This window comes from Ipomoea triloba, chromosome 15, assembly GCF_003576645.1.
Source record: "Ipomoea triloba cultivar NCNSP0323 chromosome 15, ASM357664v1".
Lineage (NCBI taxonomy): Eukaryota > Viridiplantae > Streptophyta > Magnoliopsida > Solanales > Convolvulaceae > Ipomoea > Ipomoea triloba.
Genome location: NC_044930.1, coordinates 15,183,808 through 15,204,991, shown reverse-complemented (window position 1 = coordinate 15,204,991; position 21,184 = coordinate 15,183,808). Strand labels below are relative to the sequence as shown.

General features: G+C 36.4%; 1 protein-coding gene across 1 annotated transcript; it reads right to left on the bottom strand.

Moving 5' to 3' along the window:
* Positions 1 to 13,686: 13,686 nt before the first annotated feature.
* On the bottom strand, positions 13,687 to 20,562 carry LOC116005748 (probable leucine-rich repeat receptor-like protein kinase At5g49770; the record flags this gene model as incomplete). Its single annotated transcript, XM_031245987.1, has 16 exons — positions 13,687 to 14,311; positions 14,425 to 14,660; positions 14,779 to 14,998; positions 16,634 to 16,767; positions 16,868 to 17,014; positions 17,177 to 17,652; positions 17,824 to 17,961; positions 18,094 to 18,165; positions 18,916 to 18,990; positions 19,163 to 19,231; positions 19,342 to 19,413; positions 19,508 to 19,579; positions 19,802 to 19,876; positions 19,977 to 20,138; positions 20,307 to 20,378; positions 20,471 to 20,562. Coding segments are annotated over 16 exons (2,529 nt in total), but the record flags the coding sequence as incomplete, so codon positions are not given.
* Between the last annotated feature and the right edge of the window lie 622 nt (positions 20,563 to 21,184).

Genomic DNA, 21,184 nt, shown 5'->3' with positions numbered 1-21,184 from the left:
GGGGGGGGGGGGGGGGGGGGGGGGGGGGGGGGAGGGGTATTAACACATGAGTTGACAAAGTAGTAGTTGTTGCATTATTTAAGCTTTTTGAATTTATTTGGTTCCATTTTCTATGCAAGGTTTTTGTAGAATACCATGTAGAATACAGATAAAGAGAAGAGGAAAACTGATGTGTTGTTGTTGTGTTCAAACCTTAATACAAGCACTGCTTATATAGTGCCATGAAGATATTGAAAATATAAAACAATAAATACAATGGTTATGGAAAAACAAAGAGACACATGGGGAACATCAAGAGACACACACCAAGAGGCACATGTTGATTAATATCTTAGAAATATCTCAACACCCCCCCCCCCCCTCAAGTTGGAGCATGCGGATATGAAATGCCCAACTTGTGAAGAAGAAATTCAAATTGTCTTTGCCCAAGAGCCTTTGTAAAGATATCAGCCAATTGCGAATTGGTAGGAACATAGAAAGGGAAAATCAAACCATCTTTAATTGCATCTCGAACAAAATGGCAATCCACTTCAATGTGTTTTGTTCGTTCATGAAAGACCGGATTCTTTGCAATACGTAGAGCCGATTGACTGTCACAAAACAATTTTATAGTTTTGGGATGATGAACCCACAGACTTAACAACAATCCCTTTAACCATTTGAGTTCACAAGTAATGGCCACCATAGATCTGTATTATGCTTCTGCGGAAGAAAGAGAAACGGTGTTTTGTTTCTTTATTTTCCATGAGATTGGAGAATGGCCAAGAAACACCAACCAACCAGTAAGAGATCATCGAGTAGTAGGACATGCGGCCCAATCCGAATCACACCATCCCTCTAGTGTTAGATCACTATCTGCTCGTAGGAGAATCCCTTGACCCGGGGTACCTTTCAAATAACGGACAACTCTTAAAGCTGTTTCCCAGTGCTCATCATGTGGTTCCTGCATGAACTGAGACAAGGCATGAACAGAGTATGCAAGATCTGGTCGGGTTACGGCCAAGTATATAAGTCTTCCGACAAGACGCTGATATGCTGCAGGATTCGAGAAAATTGGGCCACTAGCTAGGCCGAGTTTGTGGTTTTGCTCAATAGGAACACTAACCAGCCTAGCCCCCAACAACCCTGCTTCAGAAATAATATCAAAGGCATATTTTCTCTGACACAAAAATAATTCATAAGAGGTAAGAGCAACCTCAATACAAAGAAAGTACTTTAGAGTGCTGAGATCTTTCATATGAAAACAATCACTAAGATAAGCCTTAAAAATCTTTAGAGCAGCAGAGTCATTCCCAAAAATGATGAGATCATCGACATAAACAAGTACATTTATTTGAATTCCACCCCGAGTGAAGGTAAATAAAGAGTAGTCGGAATAGGGTTGTAAGAAACCATATCCTTTCAAGGCCGTAACAAGTTTTGCAAACCAGCACCTAAGCTTGGTGCCTGCTTTAATCCATACAAGGACTTGCGCAATCGACACACTAATTTAGGATCTGATGCCTCAAAACCCGGTGGAAGCTTCATATGAAAGGTTTTGTCTAATAAGGAGATGAAAGGTTTTGTCCAATAAAAGTCCAAACCTATCATTTTCATCTAGGAGACAAACCATTTGTGGTACAAACAACTGTAGGAAGACATTTGGGATTTCTGCTGCATTGATGGTCTGCAGCTATTTAAGGACATCAACCTCTCACTGCTCAAACATTCAGTCTCATACACCATCCAGAGAGTATAGAGTAGAAGTGAGAGAAAAATCAGTTCATTCAAGTAAGCAGTTCAGATAGTTCAGAAGCATTCAGACATTCAAACAAATAATCAACTATGGCTGGAGGTTAGATCCTATATATATTTCAGTTTTTATTCTTACAGTTGGTATCAGAGCAAAATATAATCTCTGCCTAGTTAATTAGTTTGTTTATGTATGCATTTTTTGAATATTATTATTCTGTTAAATGCATACATATATTTATGCTTTGCAATTTTTCTGAGTATGTACATATATATCTAGATTTCATATGTGTATATACCTACATAAAAATTTATCCAAAATATTTTTTTTTAGAAAATATTATTAGTGATTTTTCGAAATATAAAGGAAAAATAATTTCGAAATAAATTTATAAAAATAAATCTACTGCCTTCCCTTCATCGGAGAGTTCGTCGGATTTTTTGTTGTTCTCGACGCGCCGGCAACCTCTGGAGTCAACGGTGGCTGGAGTCGCCGGAGAATCGCCGGATTTGTTCGCTGGTTACGGTCTCCGTTCAGTGGCGAAGGAAAGAGAATTTGGGCGGACGGTGAGGCTGGTTGTCGCAGACGGTGAACGATGGCAGTGACGCGGCTGGCCTTCCCAGCTCGCCGCTGCTGCTTGTTGGTTTCGCCGGCGACCGGGCGGGCGTAGAAGCGGCGGCAGTGACGTCTCTGCTTTCTCCTTTCCTTTCAGGCGACGCTAGCTCGGCTTAGGACGGCAACGGACGGCGAATGGCGACAGTGAGGCTCGGTGGTGGCGTTGACTACGTTTCTCTCCTGATCGCCTCTGCCTCTGTTTCTCTATCTCTCTGTTTGGCTGCGCAAATGGAATGCATTATAGTATAAGGCATTTAGGTTTTGGTTAATTAAGATGAATATATGTTGCTTTATACTTTTGATGGGCTAAGGAAAATATTGGGCTAGATGAAGAAGATGATTACTGATTAATATGATGAAGAGAAAATATGTTGGTTTGGGTTTGGCCCAATTCGGCCAAGCCCATTATACATAAAAAAATATAATTGGGCCCATTTGGTTTGTGTAAGACATTTGGTTTTGTTTTATATTTTGGGCTCATAATAATTATAAAAGGGCCTATATTTGTTGTTTGGCTAAATTAAGTGAACAAGATTGTTGGATTATTTTTCTTGGACCAAATCAGGCCCATTTCGGCCAGCCTAGTCAATAATTAAAATGGGCTTATCTAGTTTATTTAGAGCATTTAGTCTTGCTTTAGATTGGGCCTATTTTATTCTTGGGCTTGTTTAAGTATTTTCCTACATCATATTTGGACTTCTTCTATCTTTAATTGTTCAATTTAATTCCTCATTAAATTATTATTCAATTTTGAGAAAGTATTGAGTTCTACATTTGCTATATGAATTTTTAATTTAATATTTAGGATTATATTAAATTGCCTTAAGTATTGCAATTTAATTGTGAAGTATGAGTTAATAATATGCATAATCTGAGCATGCTATGCATCTTTGTTTGCAATAATTATTTGACTGTTATAATTATGCCTTTAGAAAAGCATGTTCTTTAAGGATGAATTTAGAGCCTTTTAGGTCTGAATTAAATGTTTATTATGCATGATATAATGCCTTTTAGGTGAATTTAGTGCCTTTAAGGATAGATTAAGCATATTATTACTCTTCAGTTGTGTCTATTTAAGGGCACATTAAAGAACCAAAGATAGTTCACCCTATTAAAAGCCTTATCCATAGGTGAACTCACAATCTTATAGATCTCTCAAACGATTTTATTTCAAATATGAGAACACATGAATTAGGAAGTTTCTTGGGGAGGAATACTAGTTATATGGCCCTGGCTTAAAACGCCTTGCTGGCTGAAACTGCCATAGTGCCTTCAGCCATATTGCTACTAGTCCCCTTGCGACGCTACTCTGTCTAAGGAGTTGGTTTTTAAAGGAGCCTTAGCACCTACCAACTTTCTTGGGAGTATACCTAAAGATTGTCTATCATGATTTGGTTTAATTTGTTTGTTAGGCTTTAAAATCTATTTTGCCAAGTGATTACGATTTTGGTCAACTAAAGAATAGCCACAACATCTTTAATTGACTAAAGATTATTAAGTTTAATCACATAAAGATCAGCAATAATATGTTTAGTGATCTTATAATTTTAATTAATTGAGGAGTAGCCACAGCATCCTAGATCAATTGAATTTATATATTAAGTTGTTTTTCGTTAGATCACATAAAGTTTTAGACATATTAATTGTGATTAATTATATGTAATATAATGAAATTTAGCTCACAGGCAATTTTGTTATATTTATATGATTAATCAGGATAAAATATCAAGTTATGATCATAATTTCGCCCACAGACAATTATGTATTGGCATATAGTTTGATAGTTTTGTTATTAAGGGTGGAAATATCAAATCAAAATCGTACCCATTCTGTTTCCACCATTCAGCCTGATGGATTCATTGTGCGTAAAAATTTCGCCCACAAGCAATTTTTATGGCATACGAATCTATCTTTTGCATAACTTACATTGGTAACAATATGCACTTCAGTCTCTCTCTCTATATTTTGCCTCAAAAATTTTAACCAAGCCTTTATTTCCTTACAGCATCTCAATATCTTAATCATACAAATCTGAACATTGAAATTTCAGAACTTAGGGGTTACAATTATAAAATATGGAAAGAAAGAATTCTCCTTAATTTAGGGTGGAATGACTTAGACTATGCTATACATAATGAGAAACCACCGCTCCCCACTAAAGACAGTACCCAAGATGACATTGCGTTATATGAGCAATGGGATAGGTCCAATTTATATCAAGGCGAAAAATATCTGATAAGATTCGGGGTTTTATTAATGAAAAGCATTAAGATGTCCGAGCATTACTCAAAACTATTGACGACCAGTTCGTCACTTTAGAAAAGTTTTTAGCTAGCACCCTTATTATGAGATTTTCTTCTCTCCGCCTCACTTCCGTTAAAGGTGTGCGTGAGCACATCATAGAATTACAGGACATTGCGGCTCAACTAAAAACTCTTGGGGTAGACATGTCAGATAATTTCGTGGTGTACTGTACTTTGAATACCCTACCATCACCATATCCGACCCTTTAAAATTTCTTATCACACACATTAGGAAAAATGGTCAATTTCTTATTTAATGACCATGTGTGTTCAAGAAGAAATAAGGTTGGTGAATGAAATGGGTGATAGTGCCATGCTGGCTACAGTACACAAGAAATCTAAATTTGGCAAATCTCGGGGTTTCACTTCAAAAGCTAAGAGGAAAAACAAGATTCCTTCTCAAGATAGCATAAAGAAGGTGCATAAGTGCTTCTTCTGTAAAAGGAAGGGACACATGAAGAAAAATTGCATCAAGCGGATCAAGAAGAAATGTAATATATCCTCATTCGTATGTCATGAATCTAGTATGTCAAATGTTAATACTAATTCATTTGTGGATTGATTCTAGTTAGACTATCCACATTGCAAATTCTTTACAGGATATGCAAAATTTGAAACAACCAATGGGAAGTAAGTGAACCATCTTATATGGAAACAAGATGGGCTCACCAGTTGAAGCAACTAGGACTTGTACTTTAGTATTAAGAAAATGGATTTGTTTTGTAAATGGTTTGATTAGACCTTTTATGTATCTAGTTTCTCTAGAAACTTGGTTTCAGTTTCAAAACTTGTACCATTTGGATTCCAATTTAAGTTTTATTGCAAGTATTTTCAATTGTTTCACAATTCTACTTGTATTAGAAAAAGGTACATTGTTTGATGGTCTTTATCATATTCACTTACAAAACAATCCAATTTACAATTCCTTAAATGCTGAAACTAGTACCAAACGTTGTAGTATTAACAAAAATTTCTCAATGTTATGGCATCGGAGATTATAACATATCTCCCTTGAGCGTATTAAAAGATTAGTAAAGGATGGAGTACTTTCTACTCTAGACTATACTAATTTTGAGACTTTTATTGACTACATTAAGCGTAAGCAGACAAACAAGTCAAAGAAATGTGCCAATAGAAGTTCAACATTGTTAGAAATTATACATACTGACATATGTTATCCTAATATGGACATCCCTGGTAAAAAAACATATTTCATCACCTTTAATGATGACTTTTCAAGATTTACCTATGTGTATTTACTTCATAATAAGTATGAAGCATTGGATATCTTTAAATTATTTAAAGCTGAAGTTGAAAACCAATGCAATAAGTAAATACAAATAGTTAGGTCTCATAAGGGAGATAAATACTATGGTAGATACACATGATAAGAAACTTGACTCGAACACTGTTAGTGCTTTCTTCATTAGATATGCACAATTTTCTAAGGGTTATAAGTTTTATTGACCATCACATATGACAGATGCTTGTTCTGCGTGGTGAGATGTCAAAAGATATTTGTATGATAAAACGGAAAGTCTGTAACTCCCCGAGTGTCGGTCTCGAAGGAGGGACGTGGAGGTGTGTCGAATGTTCGGGAGTTTACTTGATTGGATCATGCATAGGATTCGAGTGTGGTGAAGGGTGGAGATGTGAGTGAGAGTAGTTCATTTGGTTGGTTTGAATGCAAGAGAGTAGTAAAGTAAAAAGGATTTTGTAAATATGCAAAAGGGGTAGGGATTAGATAGTGTTCATGGATATTGCATAGTGTAGTGTCTAAGGTCATGGATAGGGATTGCTAGGATATTGGCTATTCAAGAGTGTGTTGTCTTAGTCATTTTCCACCTTTGTGTACTAAGGCTTCTTTGACTTAGGAGTGCCTTCAAGCATCCAAAGTTCTAAGAGGAATTTTATCAAACACTTGAGCTACACACTATCCTACTATTCTTAAGAAGTCCATAGGAACTATGATTGTGTCAAGCTTCAAATCTTAACTCTAATCAAAGACATGAAAGAGTCAAGAGCTCAATCTCTCATCTAGATTGGCCAAATCCAAACAAGATCTCATCAAAACAACAATCAATAGACAAGAATAGGTAATCCATCAACACAAACACATAGATCCAAGATATAGAGATAAGGTCATCACACTAGCATTATTCAATCACACAATCCAAATCCCTAGACTAAACTAGCTACTCATAATATGAAATTCAAGCAAAAGTTAATTTAATCCAAGAACAAGATAGCTAAAATTATAGAAATGAAATAGAAATCACCTAGAGAGAAGAAGATCTTCAATCCAAGCTTGTTGTCTTGCTACAATAGAGATTGATCTAACTAAAAAACTAAGAAAAATGGAGAAAGTTCTCCAAAGGAAAAACTAAGAAAAGGAAAACTAATTTTCTGGGAACCTCCTCTGAAAATTCATCAAAGGGGTTTAAATAGTCTCCGAAATGATAACCCTAGTCGAAATTCGCTCATCACCGCCTCCACGCCATCCACACGCGTGTGAGCGTGCGTGGGAGGCTACTGGAAAGTTTTCACGCATGCTCACACGCGTGTGGCCATCCAGTTTAGTTCTCCGGGGCTCTGTTCTTGCCTGGTTCGCTCTTTAAGCTCAACTTTTGCTCCTATTTGCTCCCAGGGCTCCTGTTTCACTTCTTTTAAGCTAAAAGTAGCTTCTGTGTGCAGGTTAGTGATTTTCAAGTATTTATGAGCATAATTCACCATGCAAGGATGCTATAAACGTGATAAAACACCCTAAAATGTGCCTGATTTAAGGGTATCTCGGAGTCTTATCAACATACTACTAGGATTGTGGAATCAAGAAGTGCTAAGTTTCTTAAAGATGACTTGATTAGTGGGAGAGATCAATTTAAGGACTTAGTTCCTATTTTCGATCATATTGATTCTCACATTTCTACGTCATCTAATGGAGTTATATTTATATGTCACACTCCTTCAGTTAAACGACCCACTGTTGATATTCCACAAATTTTTGAAACTCAATCAATTCAGGATTTATAGTAAGTTCCTAAACCGATGTAGATTTAACCAATTCAAGAACCGTCCTCAGTTCCTGAAGAGGTAGTTGCCCCGCAAACTTTTTCAAGGTTTCAGTGGTTCAACATTAAAGATAATTTAATCGGGTATGACGTTCAACATTACCTAGTTACTATGTATCGTATCTACAATAATTTGACATTAGAGCCGAAAATGATCCTGAAATATTTTCACCAATCATGAATTATTCATAATCTAATTTGTGATAAGAAGCCATGAAAGATGAAATGAATTCCATAAAGAGTAACGAAGTTTGGGATCTTGTTAAGTCACCTAATGGGGCTAAGGCTATTGCCTAAAAGAGATTCATTAGGTAAATTAAGAGATACAAGACCAGGCTTGTTGCTAAGGGATTCACTAATAAAGAAGGTATCGATTACAAGGAGACTTTTTTCTCCTTTATCAAAGAAAGATTCTCTTCGAATTATTTTGGCTTTAGTTGCACATTTTAATCTTAAGTTGCAACAAATGGATGTGAAAATTATATCTAGAATAGGAAGTTTTATGTAACAACCTATAGGTTTATCTTCTAGAGGTGGTGAGAATTTAGTATGTAAGCTTAATAAATCCATATATGGCTTAAAACAAACCTCCCGCCAATGGTACATTAAGTTTGATAGGGTTATTTCTTCATTTGGTTTTGTTGAAGATCCCTTTAATCATTATATATACCAAAAGGTTAGTGGGAGTAAAATTTGGTTCCTTGTTTTATACGTGGATAATATCTTACCTGCTACTAGAGATAGGGGATACTTCATGACGTGAAACAATTCCTTTCTAAGAACTTTGATATGAAGGATATGGGTAACGCATTTTATGTCATTTGCATGAAAATTCATAAGGATAGATCCCGTGACATACTGATCTATCGCAAGAAACCCATATAAACAAAGTTTGGGAAAGATTCAGATTTAGAATTGTTCACCAACTCTAGCTCCCATAACAAAAGGAGATAAATTAAGTTTGAATCAATGTTCTAAAATTGACCTGGAGAAGTCCATGAAGGACATTCCATATGCTGAAGCAGTTGGGTGTCTTGGATACATTCAAGTATGTACAAGACCGAACATTGCTTTTGGAATGTTAGGACGATACCTGCATAATCTAGGCATAGACCACTAGAAAGCTGTAAAGGAATTTTAAGATATCTCAAAGATACTAATAAGCTTGGGTTTAGGAAGACGAATATCTTAAAGATGTCATTGGATATTCTGATGCGAACTTTGCTGGCTATGTTGATTCTCAAAAATCAACTTTAGGGTACATATTTATTATGGTCGGTAAGGCTATATCTTGGAAAAGTGTTAAACAGTCTTTAATAATTACTTCTACCATGAAAGCCAAGTTCGTTTTCATATTTTGAGGCCACTTCATAAGGTGTATGGCTTAAGAATTTCATCTCTGAGCTTAGAATTTTGGATTTTGTATCTAAGCCATTAAGAATCTATTGCGACAACTCAGCTACAGTTTTCCTAACTAAGAACGACAAAAGTGGGAGTCGAATTAAGCACATCGACATAAAGTTCTTAGCTATAAAGAAGCGTGTTAAAAAGTAAATTGTGGTCATTGAGCACATCAGTACTGAGTTGGTGATAACATATTCCTTGACTAAAGGCATGCTTACAGTTAAATTCAAGGATATTGCTGAAAAGATGGGACTTTCACCCATTTTGTAATTTGTATATACATACAGTTTTAATGAGATTCTTTCGCATTCAGAAATTTTCTCATAAAGTGTGTACACTCTAAATTCATTGAGAAATATTTAGGTTGGATTTGAAATAAACATATGGTTTATTTTCATTAAGTTTTCTTATTTCCTAATTAAGTACTTGAAAGTAGTTTGCATTTGATCATAATGGATATTACTCGCACTAATGAAAACATATCATTATGGTTGGTGTTATTCTGTTCTTTAAGTTTAATGTTTGCACCAAGTGGGAGAATGAAAGGTTTTGTCTAATAAGGAGATGAAAGGTTTTGTCCAATAAAAGTCCAAACCTGTCATTTTCATCTAGGAGACAAACCATTTGTGGTACAAACAACTGTAGGAAGACATTTGGGTTTCTGCTGCATTGATGGTCTGCATCTATTTAAGGACATCAACCTCTCACTGCTCAAACATTCAGTCTCATACACCATCCAGAGAGTATAGAGTAAGTGAGAGAAAAATCAGTTCATTCAAGTAAGCAGTTCAGATAGTTCAGAAGCATTCAGACATTCAGACAAATAATCAACTATGGCTGGAGGTTAGATCCTATATATATTTCAGTTTTTATTCTTACATCATATACACCTCTTCATCGAGGTCACCATGCAAAAAAGCATTGTGCACATCCATCTGATGTAGTTCCCAATTTTTAGAGGCTACAATGGCAAGAAGTGCGCGAACAGTAACCATTTTGGCAACGGGAGCAAAAGTTTCAGTGTAATCGATGCCTTCTTCCTGATGATTACCGAGAGCCACTAATCTTGATTTGAGTCTTTCAATCGACCCATTTGAGTTATATTTGATTCGATATACCCAATGACTCCCAAGAGCCTTTTTCCCAGGTGGAAGATGCTCAAGAGTCCAAGTTTGATTTTGTTCTAGATCCCGAATTTCATTTTTCATAGACTCTTTTCAGCCATTGTGTGTCATTGCCTCCTTAAAAGATTTTGGCTCTTTTTCAGAAAGAATAGCTGCTAGAAAAGTTCTGTATGGTAGAGAAAAATTGTCACAATTTATATAATGTGCTAAAGGATAAGGAGTACCTGAGGAAGACTGTGGAGACGGTGTGACGGAGAATGGACTTTTAGCAACAGTTGATTTAATAACATAGTCGCGCAACCACACTGAAGGAACTTTATTTCTCATACCCCGACCCATCTCAACATTCGGATCCTGGTTATTTGGAACAAGATTACTAGTGTGGTGTTCAGTTTGGGAGCCGAACTCAGGTGTGAGGTTTGACTCTGGTTGAGAGGTTAGCTCGGGTGTGGAGCTTGGCTCAGGTGTGAAACTTGGCTCAGGTTGAGGGTTTGGCTCGTTTGTGGAGCTAGGCTCGGCTTCTTCAATAATCACAGAAAAATCTTTGTGAACAAATTCTTCATGAGAAATGGCAGTCGTATCCGTGAGGGGAAAGGGAAAATCATCTTCAAAAAATTTCACATCACGAGAAACAAAAAATTCTTTGGTCTCAAGATCAAACAGCTTCCAACCCTTTTCCTAAACGGATAACCCACAAAGATGCACTTTCGACTTTTACTAGCAAATTTATCACCTTTTGCTTTTTTATTGTGAGCAAAGTAGAGACACCCAAAAACACGAATTGTGTTGTAAGATGGAGGACTACCAAAAAGAATTTCATAGGAAGTTTTGTTGTCAAGTAACGGTGTTGGTGTCCGATTTATCAGATGTGCGGCCGCAAGAACACATTCTCACCAAAAATAAATTGGCAACTTGGCTTGGAATCTCAAAGCTCTCGCTACATTAGGAATGTGTTTATGTTTTCACTCAACCCTACCATTTTGTTGAGGAGTTCCCACACAAGAAGTTTGAAATAGAATTCCAGTAGCAGAAAAAAAAAATCACGCAAGAATTTGAATTCAGCACCATTGTCACTCTGAACGACTTTGATTGATTGAGAGAATTGTCTATCAATCATAGCCACAAAAGACAAAAACATTTTGAGAACAAATAGCGTGCACCAAACTGCTCGCGAATAATCATCTATTATAGTCAAGAAATAACGTGCACCACAAGAAGATTGATGTCTGTAAGGACCCCACAAATCACAATGTATTTTCTCAAATATTCGAGATGCTCTATTGTTACTCAAAGGAAATTTTTCTCTAGGTTACTTAGCACGAAAGCAAACCTCACAGGCTTTATTAAAACTTTTCGCACCAATGCCAACAGACGAAAGTAGCTTCATCACTTTTTCAGATGGATGTCCCATTCGTTGATGCCAAAGATCGACTGAAGTTGTCACACCATTCATTGTAAGATGTTGCACTGAATTAGTTCCCTTGAAGTAGTAAAGTCCATCCCGTCTAACACCCATTCCAATCATATATCTCCCTCGATTGGTCCTGTATAGCACACATATAAGAGTTAAAGTGGACACTGCTCTGCATATCATCATTTAACTGAGAAACCGAAATAAGATTTCAACTTAAAGACGGAACATAAAGAACATGATTAAGAGTAATTTTGTCCGTTAATTGAACTGAGCCTTCTTGAGTTGCAACCACTGTTTTGTCCTTGGGTAAACCAACAAGGCAGTGAAATATATCTTTTGCATTAGTCATCCGAGTGGAATCACCAGTAATGTGACGAGAGGCCCCGGTGTCAATTATCCACAACCGTGTATCAAACTTACCATTCAATTGATCATCAGAAACCTTTGTACCACTAATCAGCCCTATTAATGCCTTCCATTGTTCTGCTGAGAATAAATGAGATGAGGAAATGCTACACTTATCAGTGAACTTGTTGGTTAAAGTGGCGTTGGCACGGGGAACACCCCTGCCTCGTCCACTGCGTCCTCCACGTGCGTTGTTGTCGCGATTCTCATACCATTCTGGATAGCCATGTATTTCGAAGCATTGAGATACATCATGGCCAGATTTCTTGTAGTGAGTACACGAGAGATGAGACTTATCTGGTTTATCAAAGCGACCACGACCCCTGCCAGAACCGGTTTTCACAGCAAAACTCATAACTTCTGGTGACTTGTCTTCGGAGACCTTAGCTGAGCGAATTGTCTCTTCTTGAAGTGCCATTTGATAAGCACGGTCAAGAGATGGTAATGGATCTTTGGATAGAATATTAGTGCGAACTTGTACATAATATTCTGTACATAGACCCATTAAAAATTGATGTAGCTTGCCGTTTTCTCGCCGTGCCTCATGTTCACTGCTGGCGTTACAAGAGACACAACATGAACATTTAATAATAGGCTCATGGGTATGCAATTCTTCCCATAATGTTGATAACTGGCCAAAATATGTGGACACAGACATATTTTTAGACTGTTCACATTTAGCAATAGATGACTTTAATTGTTGAATGCGTGGTCCATTAGTCACTGCAAATCTATTCTTGAGAGTATCCCATAATTGTTTGGCATCCTTGTATTTAGTGAGAGAGCGTTTTACCTTAGGATCAATAGTGTTCATCAACCAAGAAATAAGCATATCATTGATTGTGGTCCAATCATACTGTGAACAAGGCGGAGTAGGTCCAGTGATCGTTCCATTAAGGAAATCAAATTTTCATCGTGCCTCCAACGTTGTTTGTATGTCAGCGGCCCAATCATCGTAATTATTTCTGGTAAAACGCGTAGGGGTTATGAAATCACCTGGTCGATCTTGAGGACCAAGGTAAAAGGAAGAGGTTAGTTCAATTTTGGGTTGAGGTTGGGGAGGCGGCACCAGCTGCTGCTCGTCGTTGGCCATTGATGAGTTTATGCGCAGGTATAAACCTTAGCAACTGATACCATGTAGAATATAGATAAAGAGAAGAGGAAAACTGATGTGTTGTTGTTGTGTTCAAACCTTAATACAAGCACGGCTTATATAGTGCCATGAAGATATTGAAAATATAAAATAATAAATACAATGGTTATGGAAAAACAAAGAGACACATGGGAAACATCAAGAGAGACACACCAAGAGGCACATGTTGATTAATATCATAGAAATATCTCAACAGTTTTAGTTGTTTCTGTTTGTTGGACAAGTATATATGTCCAGCTTTGTTTATGTTTGGATGTAATTCTTCTCTTCATGTTAATATAGAGATTCTTTTCTTTTTCTATCTTTTGTCCGGTAAAATTCAATATATTGGGCAGGACCCATATTAAATGGGTATTTTTGTGCATGTACATGTCTAGAGATACCTATTGTATGCATCTCTAGGTGTTCTATCACCATCACAATTAATAAAAAAAAAAAAAGCTTTGCTTCATGAACATAGGCACATTGTTGAACCACGTAAATATTGCATTTATTTACTTGTCATTATTATTGTTTCTTGTTCTCTCAACAATTAACATGCTTGAAACCGGCCTCAAGCAACCATTTACTACATAAATTTCAAATATTTAGTTTATATTACAAATGTAATTGCATTTTGTGTGTGGGTGTGTATGAATGTATTACAGTGATTTTGTGTTCATAGTGTTTGTGAAAGTTAGTTACTATTCCAACCGTCATTAATACCATCAAAGCTAGAAGATGAAGTGAAGCTAGAAGATGAAGTGAGTAGTACTGCCTCAGCCATCTGAATGATATTCTCAATCTCCCTCACCACCTGCCCCATTGAAGGTCTCTCTGCTGCAGATTCTCGTACACAACTCATGGCCAAGTTGATAAACTTCTGCAGGCCCTTAAGGTTTGTACAAGGTGTGAGAATCTCATCTATCACCTGATCAAGTTTTCTGCTATTGCTTTGATCATCTATTGCTTCAGACACCACTTTCACTATATGGTTTCCTCGTTCTATAGGAGGTTTTGCAGTTATGAGCTCCAGCAAGACCACTCCGAAGCTGTATACATCGCTTCTATCTGTTAGCTGCTGAGTCATGTAGTATTCAGGGTCGAGATATCCCTATACCATACACAGAATTCAAAAATGTGAATCATCTGAAGCATATTTTAACTAGGGAGTGCATATATAATTTTATTTTATAAAGATTTTGTGGATGGTTATGTTATGCTCACAAATGTGCCTTTGACTTGAGTGCTGACATGGCCCTTGTCAGAATCTCCCAAAAGTTTTGAAATGCCAAAGTCTGCAACTTCAGCATTCAAATTATCATCCAACAAGATGTTATTGGACTTAACATCTCTGTGTATGATAGGAGGATCAGCGAGCTCGTGTAAATAAGCTAACCCTCTGGCTGCATCAAGGGCGATTTTCAGTCTCCTCATCCAATTTAATTGAATACCAGACTTTCCTGTATGCACATTATCACACACTTTTTAGTATAAGCACCACTTAGCACTTCTGTTTCTCTTGAAATTACAGACAAATGCAGTGTTGAAGTACATCAAAGTATCAGAAAATTGATTTACCTGAAAGGCTTTCCCTTAGAGTACCATTTGGAATGTACTCATAAACAAGCATTTGTTCACCTTGCTCATAACAGAACCCCACAAGGTTGACTACATTCTTATGATAAATTCTGGACAGAAGCTCAATTTCTGTTTTGAACTCTAATGCTCCCTGCAATGATCCCTGCTGAGCTCGTTTGATAGCAACTAACTCCCCTGGGGCAAGAAGTCCTCTATAGACCTGTCAATGATACACATGAGTTTGAACATATATATAGGGGTGTAAATGAGCCAAGCGATTCGCGAGCTGCTCGGTCAAAGCTCGGCTCGAGCTCGGTCAAATTCGAGCTCGAGCAGCTTGTTTAGTAATCGAGCCGAGCTCGAGCTCTAATGTCTTAGGCTTGTGGCTCGTCGAGCCTCTCACGAGCCATATAAATATATATATATATATATATATATATATATATATATATATATATACATATAAAATTATAGTTTATTTTTAATTGAAACATGAATTTAAAATCAAACAGGTAAAATTTGAACTCAATCAAACTCGAACTCGAGTTCAACCCTGATCTTGAGATCGAATTCAAGCTCGAACTCGAGCTCAAGATCGAGCTCGAGCTCGAGCTCGAACAATCGAGTTGCTCGAGCCGAACTCGAGCAGCTCGAAAATTGGCGAGCTCGAGCTCGATCATCAATTCTTGAGCTCAATCGAGCTCGAGCCACCCTATGCTCGAGCTCGGCTCGACTCGTTTACACCCCTACATATATATATATATATAGGGCCTAGTTCTGGTGTGGCAACCTCCCTAGGTGCAACAGTGCGGCCAGATCTAGTCCCCCATTGGATGAGTTCATATCAACCGTTGAAAATCAATAAAATGGAAAAAAATGTAGTGACATTTTGGTAATTCCCTGTAATGGCTACTGCACTTAGATTATTAGATATGCTTGATGGTGCTTTGAGTCCAAATGTACCGCCATGCATTTCCATCTGCACCACAAACCAGCACTTTGTGGTGCATCACAAACCACTATTAAGTGCACCACATACAAACACTTAACGCACCACATAAATATACTTGGTGCAAGAAATTACAAAAATGTCACATGTGTTTTTTCTCATTTTCATGCTCATCCAGTGGAACAAATCTGTCCGCACCGTCACACCTGGAGGGCCAGCCATATTTGATTCAATATATATATATATATATATAGAAAGGGTTCAGGTGCGGATATAGTTTTCCGTGCGGTTGTGCAGTTACGCACCTTAAGCATTAAAATAACGCATATTAAATACACAAACAAAGCACCTTAAAAACACAAATCACACACCTAAAGCTTTTAAATGGTGCACCTTCAGTACACAAACCATGCACTTTAAGCACACAAACAAAACACCTTAAGAACACAAATCACGCACATAAAAGTTTTAAAATGATGCACCTTAAGTATACAAATCACGCACCCTAAAAAACAATGTACCTTAAGAAGGAAAACCACGCACCTAAAGCTTTAGGTTGACGCACCTTAAGAAGGAAAACTACGCACCTAAGAAACCGCACAACCGCACCTAAGAGGAAATCCATATATATATATATATATATATATATTCAACTTAAAATTATATAGTAACTCACAGAATGCCAATAATCCAGTTACAATGCATTAGAATGCCTTTGTTTACTTCAATCATAACTAGGGACTTTTGTATATAGGAAAGCAGACATAACATTAAAATTAGTGAAGAAACATATATAATTAAATATGTATGTCAGGATTCCTCGCAAAGAAGGACAAAATCAAGAAAAGGAATCTGTATATATAGCTGAGCAGGGTTAAGGCTTGGGATAGTGAGCATTTGCAGTACCTTCCCATAACCCCCAGACCCAATGCAATTGGTATCTGAAAAGTTGTCTGTGCATTTCCGTATCATTTCAAATGAAAACCACCTTACTCCTTTAAGTTGTGGAATGCTACCACTCTTATCACCATCCCAAGAGGCTGCATTGCAGTATGTGTGTTGTAGACATGTTAAAATAAAGATGAAGATCCAAAAATATACAAGCTAAAGAGTCTTCCTTGATTGAGAATTAATCTTTACCAAAAGGGTTGCTCTTTTTAGTAGCTCTTTTTGCCCTTGACCTCTGGAGAAAAGCATAGATTGCAGAACATACAATTAACAGGAACAAAACAGAAGTGACTACTGAGACGCCAACAATGATGCTGGTATGTGATGACTTGTTCACTCCTGTTATAAGGGAAAGTAAGTTTCAGATTCAAGTAAACTACAAATATTACATAACTACTGCTCTATTCCATTTCCATAGATGATATTAGATGCTTTAATTTGAATTGGGAGAAGGAAATAACAATGAATGTGGCTCTGGTATTTGTCTATTACGTTCTTTACCTCCAAAACAGCAATAATCATCAGCAATATACAAGTATGGTCCATATTGTTGAAGCGGGAAATCTTGATAGTTGAACAGGAAACCAATATCCGAAACTTCAGTTCTGTTGAAAGTATCTTTTGCATAAGGAAAGACTTTCACTCTGAACTGGAGGTATGAATAAACATCAATGGTTAGATCAGTAACAGAAACTGATTCCACAGGTAATCCACTGGATATGAATGCAGACTCCAAAGAGTTATCAAGGGTTATATAATAAGTCCAGTTCTCAAAGTTCGAGAAGGAATAGGAAAAGAAGTGCAGAGTCCCAGTTTGAGGATGTGAACACATGCAAGTAGGACTTTGTATTTTGCCTGAATCACAATCTTGGGCAGCAGAGCAGTAATTTAGTGATAACAATGTACTGTTTTTCTTCTGAACAATACAATATTTCTCTGTTGCTTTATTTCCCCTGCAAATGGGATTCCCGCTAAGCCTGCAAGAAGTAAATAGATATTACCTTCCAAGGAAATGAAAATGAAGTCGGGGATTATAAAGCAAAGGTTTACAATATGGTAAGCAATATTGAATATTGATGAACCTGAAAACTACAATTTAATTTGTTGGTAAAAAGTGAAAAGATCAGCAAGCTATTTAATATTCTTACATTATCTCCATATTATATCCAGTTTCCTGTTTAAAATCTGAGATGAAATTATTTTGCAAATCAAGGGTCAAATTTTTGTTTTTGTTGTAGTTGCTGCCTATGTCCAATGTTCCATAAAGATTGTTGTTGGATAATACTCTGTTAAAAAAAAAAAAAAAACATGTCAGATTCCTGAATAATCACCCAATAAATCATTGCTTTTCAGAGAGACATATATATCTCAATTCTCAAAAATGAAAATTCTTTTTTCTTAACAAAAATGACACTTACATTGTCTCCAATTGAGGAAGGCTTAAGACATCAGCTGGGATTGGCCCTTTAAGATTTGTGTTCACCATGTATCTGTCATATTGCATTTAAAAAATACATCTTACAATTCACAAAAGAGGATTGCAGGCACATATATGATATATCTAGCCAATTTACAAGTAGTACAAAAACGTACACAATATTTGATTAAAAAATGCTAAGGGTATGAAACTTTGGTACTTCATCCAAATCTACATTGAACATGGTGGGTATGTTCAATCAATATTGCACACTTCATCTGGATGAGGATTACATACTGAATTTTAGTTGGATAAGACCTATAACTTCTGCTTTTTATCCTTTCTTCTTCTTCTTCTTCATTTTTTTTTAATTAAAGAAAGGGGTACAAGCCAAAAAAAACAAAAAAAGATTATGGGGTGTTTGGTAAATAGCTAATAGCTAATTGGGTTAGTGTGTTTGACTAGTTGATAGAATTAGCTAATCATAAAAAGATGTTTGGTAAATTAGTTGGTAGCTGATTACATGCAAAATGACTTTCTCAAAAAGCTTATCGAAAAAGCTATTTTGAGCAGCTTTTTGAATTTTAGCATTTTGCAGCAATAAACTGTTACAGAAAGCTAATTAATCAAACACTTGTTTAACCAAGTCAAACAGCTAATAGTGGTCAAATAAACTAAAATTGGCTGATAAGCTAACTATGTTACCAAACAGGGCCTATATTGAATATCTGCCGTATGTTGTATGCCTAATTAATGATTTGAAAAGAAAGAGCAAAAGAGAGTAATTTTCATGTCACACACACACTGCTGACAGAGAGACTACATTGTCGTTAAAGACCAAAGGCTTAAAAACCACGGTGGAACCTCTGAAGCATTAAAACTATTATTGCTCAGGTCCCTGCAAAATCAGCCAAGCAAAATGGTTTAGAGAATAATATCTAGTTGCATTAACACATACAAACAAGGAAGCATTTTCTTTAGCCTCTATTTTCATAAACATTTTTGAAATAAAAAATTCTGTTTTACAAATGATGCTGCAAATTTGAGAGTTGGAAGACCAAACAACTTACAAATAATAAAGGTAATTCATCCCTGTTAGGTTGGGAGTAGGTCCTGTCAGAATGTTATTAGACAAGTACCTGAAAAAAAAAAGAACAAAAACCAAAGGAAACAAAGAAACATAATTACATGTTACCAAAAATAAGACTAAATGCAAATAAATCCATAATTTTCTCCTCAACGTGCTTACAGCTCATGTAAATTCGTAAGGTTGTTAAGGTTGTCCGGAATAGATCCATTTAGTAAATTTGAATCCAGTCTTCTGTTTTGAACAAAACATTCAGAGGACAATAATGTCAAAAGCTGAGGAAAGCATACACAAGTATAGCATTTGCAGCTAAGGCAGAGATACTCACACAACTTCTAAAGTCTGCACAAGTCCTAGAGTTTGAGGTATTTCACCACTCAGTTGATTGTGATCAAGAATCCTACTCAATACAAAAGAGCAAAATTCTTCATGATAGTGCTATAAACACACACACACATGTATGTATGTATGTATGTATGTATGTATCTACATACGTATCCTCAATCAAAACGCATTCGTAAACACTCCAATACTCACATTCTAGTTAGATGTAACAAAAATCATATCTAGTTTTGAGAACATATATAAAATAATGTCTTGCTTATTTGGCACATATACTTACACATGTTTTAGCATCATGTAAGGATTGAAGAGTTTTGGCGGGATGGTGCCAGAGAGCTGATTCTTGGCTAAATGGCTGGATGAGAAGTATAGCCAACCTTAATATAATTACTACAAAGATAAGAGGAAGACAAAAGACCTTATTATAGCATAAAGCTTTTGAAGAGATGACTTACAAGTGTTCGACACTTAATAACTGGTCCAAACCAGGTTGCATGTGATTAGAGACTGGGATAGTACCAGTAAGTTCATTATCGCTCAAATCTAACCATGAAAGCTTAGACAAGTTGCCTATTGAATGTGGGATTAACCCATTGAAGCTGTTAGAAGCCAGAGATCTTCACAAAGGCAGTAAAAAAATAAATAAATAAATTTTCATAAAGTGTTGGAGAAAATGAAAGGATCCTTTGAACTAATATTCAATTAAGAAGTAAGAACCCCATAATCATAAACTTTGAGCTAAAATATTGTATTAAAATACTTCAAAATTATATTGATATTCTTACAAATAGACCAGCCGCTGCAGAGATCCAATTGAATCTGGAATTGGACCAGAGAAACTGCAACCAACTAACATTCTGCATTAAAAAGCAAGAGAACTATTACTTCATACTTCATATCAATTGTAGGCATAGAAGCTGTATTAACTCCTATTTGACAAATTTCTTACAAGATTCTAAGCTTCTTCATTTTTCCAATCGAAGATGGTAAAGTTCCTTTTAGACCAATGTTGTTTGATAGATCCCTGCACCAAGAATCTAATATTCACCAACCCATCTATGTCTCCAGATAGAACATAATAGAATTGTATAATAATAAGTTACAATGCTGGGGGATACAAGAAATCAGAATGGAAGACTTACAAGGTGTTCAACCATGACAACCCATCTATGCCTCCAGATAGCCGACCACTCAGACTCATGCTTGATAACTTTCTACAATTATGAATAACTGCATCAGCTCTTAATGTTATTGGACTTAAATTAATACATAAGAGGTAAAAGCGGAAATTTCTTACATTGAAACCACATGTGAATCAAAGCATTTAATCCCATCCCAGTGGTCCCCACAAGGATCTGAACCATTCCAATTGGGTGGTACAATCTCCCACTCACTTTTGAGAGAGTTTAGAGCATCAACTGAAAATCAAAGTGGAGTTTTTTCTTCACATCAAAATGAATTAAACAATGGAAAAGTCAAAGAAAAAGTTATGAAGCCTGCTCAGAAAACACAGGATTTAAAGCAATAAAACAGAATCACAACTCCAATAGCACTCAAAGTGTACTATACCACTGGGATAGTGGCATCTAATAACTGAAATTACTGGAAATTTTTCACAAGAGTAGAAATATCCATGATTCCATTCAAATCAAAATTTCACCCT